This window comes from Triticum urartu, chromosome 7, assembly GCF_003073215.2.
Source record: "Triticum urartu cultivar G1812 chromosome 7, Tu2.1, whole genome shotgun sequence".
In the NCBI taxonomy this organism is placed as follows: domain Eukaryota; kingdom Viridiplantae; phylum Streptophyta; class Magnoliopsida; order Poales; family Poaceae; genus Triticum; species Triticum urartu.
Genome location: NC_053028.1, coordinates 113,290,408 through 113,297,237, shown reverse-complemented (window position 1 = coordinate 113,297,237; position 6,830 = coordinate 113,290,408). Strand labels below are relative to the sequence as shown.

Below are 6,830 nucleotides of genomic sequence, written 5' to 3'. Positions count from 1 at the left end.
TAACCACCTGCGAAGAAGTAGTAAAGTGCAGTAGATGACTCGTTTGCCATGCATGCATGATCAAGTGTAAGTAAAGTGTAGTAGATGACTCGTTTGCCATGCTAACCTCCAAGGTGACGTTGCTAACCTGCACCCTGCCTGCTGTCAAGGTGGAGCCAGATGTTTCGGTCAGCTCTGAAGCTGGCGAAACTGTGCTGCTGGGCGCCATCTCTACTCTCGTTTGGATGGATTTCCACCCCGGTGCGCCACGTACTTATATAGATAGCGAAAATTTTCGTTTTCCCTCCCAAGTAACCACATTCAAATTTTGAACCAACTTGGTGGGATGGGAGCCAAAGTTTCAGTTTTGAATTGTGTGGATCGAAAGCACACACGCGACGCCTAGCCTTTCTCTCCCCTATCGTCCATGTCTCTCTATGCGCGTTAATGCGGGAACAGATGGACGGCGCATTGTACCTGTGCACACATCTTGTCACCAACTGCCGGGCGTCCTGCAGCGAGAAAAGGAGCGTCATGATGCCCAGCATGAAAAGATTTCGGGAGCAGTGCTTCCATCACCTGTCAATTCATACAGCCAATGGCATGCATCTCCTATGCATGGACACCGCTCCCCTCCCCCAACGCCTCCATGCCATCCATGAAAACAGGCAAACTAGCCGATCAACGCAAACGCACAGCACAGTGGCAAGTGACTAACCCCTATTTTTTAGCAGTAAGTATTTTTTTTTCTATCGCTCATTGGAAAATAAAAAAAGCTTACCATATCTTACTGATTGTGTTTTTGCAAACGAAAAACACAGGCTGATGCCACGGCCAGCCAAATTCATCGCATGCCATACCTGTTCTTGTAGTTAGCAATTCCCCAATGGAGAGAGGGCGCGGCCATTCAATGCATGTACCATTCGCCAGGCTCATCTGTGTCCGTCAGAACAGGTGTGCTCACCCGGGAGTCACGCTGTAATGGATGGGCCTAGTCAAAGCTAGGATAGTGGCCCTGTCAATCCGGAGTTCACCCACGCACGTCTGCTTGCTTACCTGTCAGGATTCCTGGTCATGTACACATGGAAGCCATAAATTAGCGAGATCAGAATTATTGGAACTATTTTTGTTTGGGATTCAGAGTTAGGTACACATGGGAGCCATAGATCACCGAGATCAGTATTCTTTGAACTGTTTCTCGTTACATGAGGCCGACCAAAGGACACAATCAAACACAACCAAAAGGCAAGCTCAACCAGCCATCATGATGGGTAAGTTTTAGCTTAGTGTCTCAAATGAAACCAACACTAGCATGAAAAAATAAGCAACGTCTCAAATGAAACTAACACAATAGTGATCATAACAGACCAAATAAAACAGTTTTAATTGTCAACCGAGTGCAAATGACACAATGATGATTGCACAATAAGACAGTCCTGACAAAGAAACAGCACGACTTATGAATTCAGTTCCTTAGAGAAAGTTCGGTTCAAAAGGTCCAGATTTCCTCGTGCCACAGTTATTGCGTCGATGCCCAAGCACACCACAATTTGTACACTTCGGCAATTTCCTCGGCATTTTCGGCACGTCGCCTCTTTCTGGGCAAGTTGTGCACTTGTGACCTTGCCCCCTGCAAATCGTGCAAAACCTTGATCTTTTCAACTGTTGCTCGTAAGGAGCTTTGTCCCGGCTAGTTGTAGGTCTGCCTCTCGGGCGCTTATTCTGCTGCCCAGCTATCCCTGAACAGCTTGATTCACCATCACAAGCAGGCTTGGTGCTGCCCCCTTGGATCTGAAGCGTCTCTGCCTGTTTCTGAACTAAAACCTGATTTTGTTGCTCCCTCTCTGCTAGCCCCATCCCGTCCTTCTCGGCGCTTAATGGCAACAGAGTGGCTTGCACCTCCTTCATCATGGTCATGAAAACATCATAGCACCTAACATTGCTATCGCCAAGCAGCACGCATTCTAGTGCCTTCGTGTACATTGTGTGATGTCTGAATGTATCACTTGAAGGAGGCCCTCTGTCTTTATTGTACCTGACCAAATGTGCAGGAAAAACATCATTTGCGTCTCTTGTCCAGTGTTTCATTATATGCTTATCTGGTATCTTCGACAGGCGGAAGAGGATCATAACCTGCACGCAAAAAACAGTAAATTGTTCTCATTCCACTAGTTTTTGTTTCGAAACCAACATGTATTTTCACTATCGAGAACAAATAGCCTATTCGTAAGATGCAAATGTTCACTTGCAATGCATGGCAACAAACCAAACCAGAGTGTTCAAACATGCCGCACTCACAGCTGAAAAAACTCGCTTCATCATCCACTTGGATCGTGAACTCAACCTTACTCCATTTCTCTCTGGCTGCAGCATCTACATGTGTTGATTTGTAAACCTTCTTCGCTACAATCTCATCCAATACATGTGCACCACACTTGTATAGTTCTTCACCAAACTTCTCGAACATAGCTCTGGTGTACACCTTGCTAGCATGCCTCTCTATCGGTAGGTTAAGTCTAAGTGACACACCACTCTGCAAACAAAATAACCACACATTAGTAATTGGCACCAGCTCTATCAGACAATTTATAGCATGCACAATTGTTGAAGCAAATGCAGAGGATGAAAAATTACCAGCAATGTTCTCTTCTCCTGGAAGCTCTGCTCTGACTCCCGGTCAAACTGGAGTTTCTCAAATTGTCTCAAAAACAGGTGCATAGGACACCCTGGCGGCACATACCCCTTCAACATGTGATTGGCGCTCTCACTCCGCTGTGTGCTAGTCATTTTTGCACAGAACACTCCTCTAAAATATGGCTTTGCCCACTTATGGCGCACCTCATATATGTGCGTCAAGAATGGATGCTTCTTCAAGGAATACTTTTCCAGCATCTGCTGCCAACCAGCTTTGAATTCTTCCTCCATGATCATGTGGTGTACTAGCTTGTGGAATTCCAATTTAAAGTCACTGTTCTTGCTCCACAGCACACCCATCGACTCCTTTGCCTTCTTCAAAACATGCCATTTGCACCAGCGGTGCACTGTGTTGGGTAGTTCTGCCTCTATAGCCAGCTCCATCGCTCGTGCCTGATCTGCATTATTTCATCGATGGCACACATTCTATTGGTTAGAACTTTTTTTCCTATATAAAAATAACAGATGCATGCATAAGATGGTAAACAACAGAGCTTGACGGGGGTACTAACCAGTAAGGATTGTCTGTGGGTGTTTCCCGCCAACCATACGGATTAACTCTTTAAATATCCACTTGAATGTGTCCTCTTTCTCGTCTCTCATCATGGCACCACCAAAAATTATGCTTTGGAAGTGGTTGTTTACACCAACGAACAGTCCAAATGGCATGTCGTAAAGATTAGTGCGGTAAGTTGTATCAAATGTGATTGCATCCCCAAAACACCTGTAATGGTCAAACCCTCTGCTTGTTACCCACATCAGTGTTTTTACCCTGCTCTCATCATCCACTTGTACTGTGTAATTGAAGTCAGGATCATTAGCCTTCATTTCAGCTAGAATCGCCATCGTCTTGACTGCATCCTCCTCAGATTGCTCTTTGTTCAGCTTCCGACAAAGAGTCTTCAAACACCTCTTCGTAAATGGCACATTATCAACTGTCCCAAAAAAACTGCCAACAATGCTGAACACTTTCCCAAGACCAACATTGTTATCTCTCAGCTGTTTCACCAGGTCCTTTGTGTATCTGTCTATATGCTCATGCGACTTCCAGTGCATTTTCTGTCCACATGTCAACGACAACGGGTGGTTATGGTCATCTTTGTGTTCTGCTATGTACCACCCCTTGTCATTTGACCGCAGCAGCCTGATCATAGCATTGCATCCGCATCTGGCCGAGCGGCTGTTTTCCCTCAATGGTTTCCCCTGCAAGGTTAAAACGGACAGTAGAAAATGTCATCAGTCTATCTATCACGACATAACAATCAGTCACCCAATGATGCGAATACTTTGACAGTTGTTCAATTAACATACCGCACAAGCACACACAATCTCTTGCATGCATCTCTTCCTTTCAACATTCAATCTGCTCTTGGCAAGTCTAACACCAAATCCGCACTCCCAGGAATACAGATTATAGAATTCATAAGCTTCGTCCAAGGAGTCAAAGCTTGTACCAATGCTTGGGTACACAACAGGTCCATCCCTCTTCTCTGTATAAGCGCGGACAGACAATTCCAGAGCTGAAATCCTGTTTGGATTCATCTCCCTTTCCTCGGGAGCTTTACCCACCCTGACCCTGCATAACCATCTCGGCAGGAGATGACACACAAGAAAACAACTAATTAAAACCATTGCCTTTTGGAAGTACATTAATAGTCACATAAAAGATCTAAGCAGGAGACTAGTGCGTGTATAATATTCGGCACAGGCAGTCTCAAGTTCCTCGACCGTCAACAGAAAAGCTCCAAGCATCATACAGACTAACAAGCTGTCGTAAAATAATCAACTACGTAGCCCAATAAAAACTCACAAGAATAAGATGACCAATTCCTCAAACTAATCAATCGTCAAAAGCTTTCAGGAATCAAAATCCCAATGGTTCATGTACAAAATCGGTTTACGAAACCTCACAGTTCTCTCTTCTAGTTTCTCAGCCATCGACAGACCAGCTCCCAGCATCATCTAGACTAATAACCTGAGATCTATATAAAAATAATCAACTACGTAATCCAATACAGCTTGGAGTAATCAGCAGAACAAATTCTCAAACTAAACAACCATCGAAAACTCCCAGGAACCAAAAACAAAAGACTGATGAACAAATTCAGTATATGAAACCCACTAGTTCACTTACAATAATCAGGTGCTTGGGAATCTAACAAATACGGAGAGAAACTACATCTAAATAAATTATGAATCCTTCATGAACCCCAACGACAACAGATATATCTATGAATAATATGACCAAGTCCTTTAACTAATCAATCGTCAATAGCTTCCAGGAATCAAAATCCCCATGGTTCATGTACAAATTCAGTTTAGGAAACCCCATAGTTCTCTCTTCCAGGAATCAAAATCCCCATGGTTCATGTACAAATTCAGTTTAGGAAACCCCATAGTTCTCTCTTCCAGTTTCTCAACCATCAACAGACCAGCTCCCAGCATCGTCTAGACTGATAAGCTGAGATCCACAATGCTCCCAACCACGTAATCCAATACAGCTAGCAGTAATCAGCATAACAAATTCTCAAACTAAACAACCGTCAAAAACTTCAAGGAACCAAATCCCAAAGCCTCATAAACAACCAACTGCTTTCTGTAACTAAGGACGTGCCTAGGGTAGAGATCTAAGATTGCAAAACAAGAGACAAAGAAAAAAAGAGGGGATTGATTTTCACTGACCTGCGCGTCCAGCCGCTGGTGGCTTCAGAGCACACCTCGCCCACCACTGCATCCACATGCGGCCGAGCACAACCGGCGGCAGCGAACACGTCGTTTGGGACGCTCATGGAATCCTGGGACTCCAATGGCAAGACGGAAGTGCTCCTCGCACCGGACGCAGCAGAAATCCTATGAATTGACGGAGTGGCCAACTCGGTGAGAAATCCCCCAAATCTGTGCCGGTTAGTAGCAAAGACGGTTGGTCGGAGGGAGAACAAAACGTACCCATTAATCTCGACACCATTGGTAGACATCTCGCCGGCGCCGGAACAGCACGGCCGCCGCTGTTAGACGAACTGATGCAGATTGGAATGGAGAAGACGACCCGCTGCGTGGCTGTGGTTTATCCCACGCCACCCAACCCAGCTGCGCGAGGGGGTGTGCCTGACAAGATTCTCTCACATGTGCTGTTTCGAAGGACCTAAAATGGGCCCTAACCTTGGTCCAAGCCAACGACGCGCGGGGACAGACGCTTTGGATGGGCCGCACACAATACGCCTACATATCCACTAGCCGTATCGCGGGCTGTATTTCAGTCCATAGGCCTGCCACGCACTGACTGGGGTGCACATCCCAAGGCCCAAACCAACGCCCACGATACCGGCCTGCCTGTGGCTCGGCCTCTGAAAATCCGCACTCCTAGAAACACCAACTAGCCATGAACAGACGCCACAACTGGCTGGCTAAAACTAGGTAGGTAAACTAAATGCCTATCCTATTACATGACTGCCATCCAAACCGGTTGAAGATATCCCGAGCTACCATCTCCCAGCGGAAAGATCCAGTAACCAAATGCTCTCTGGCCTCCGTCGGGGTGAGTAGCGACCACGAACGGATCAATGCCATAGTTCGGAATATAACCTGCAAAAATTGGATACATGATATTCTGTTAAAAACCAAATCATTTCTGCAAGTCCCGATAGTCCACAACAAAGCGCAAACTCCAACCCGAATGTGTCTCGCTAATTCGGGCTCAATCCCATTAAGCCATGTCCCAAATAACGCGTTAACAGAATTTGGTTGATTGATATTAAAAGCAATCTGGACCGTCTGCCAAAGCACTTTGGCCAACGGGCAATCAAAAAAAAGTGCTTGATTGTCTCATTCCGATCACAGAAACTACACCTAGTAGGTCCTTTCCAATTATGCTTTATCAAGTTGTCCTTTGTTAAAATAACTTGTTTATGCACAAACCACATAAACACTTTTATTTTCAAAGGAACCTTGACATCCCAAACATGCTTGGAGGTAGGAATGGAGTTCGAATTAATAACATCAATATACATTGATTTAACAGTGAATACTCTAGACTTAGTCAATTTCCAGCGTAATTCATCGGGTTGTTGAGAAATCTGGACCTCCATCAGTCTCCTAACTAGACGGAGCCATTCTTCCCAACGATTGCCCGCTAGCGTCCGCCGAAACCGAATATTAAG

At 45.3% G+C, this 6,830-nt stretch overlaps 1 protein-coding gene across 1 annotated transcript; it reads right to left on the bottom strand.

The window, feature by feature from the left end:
- Positions 1–1,223: 1,223 nt before the first annotated feature.
- Positions 1,224–5,786, bottom strand: LOC125523814 (protein FAR1-RELATED SEQUENCE 5-like). The gene is made up of 7 exons (XM_048688884.1): positions 5,620–5,786; positions 5,356–5,523; positions 3,985–4,249; positions 3,186–3,876; positions 2,614–3,071; positions 2,278–2,512; positions 1,224–2,112 (listed from the first exon to the last, which is right to left on the bottom strand). The coding sequence occupies exons 1-7, from the start codon at positions 5,646–5,648 to the stop codon at positions 2,075–2,077; spliced, it is 1,884 nt and encodes a 627-aa protein (XP_048544841.1). The 5' UTR covers positions 5,649–5,786; the 3' UTR covers positions 1,224–2,074.
- Positions 5,787–6,830: the final 1,044 nt, after the last annotated feature.

Excerpts from the sequence above, each read along its gene's own strand:
- LOC125523814 (XM_048688884.1), bottom strand. The coding sequence starts at position 5,648 with ATGTCTACCAATGGTGTCGAGATTAATGG. Across the intron at positions 3,877-3,984 it reads AGATTGTGTGTGCTTGTGCG|GGGAAACCATTGAGGGAAAA; the intron begins GTATGTTAATTG and ends TTAACCTTGCAG. Across the intron at positions 2,113-2,277 it reads TGAAGCGAGTTTTTTCAGCT|GTTATGATCCTCTTCCGCCT; the intron begins GTGAGTGCGGCA and ends TTTTGCGTGCAG.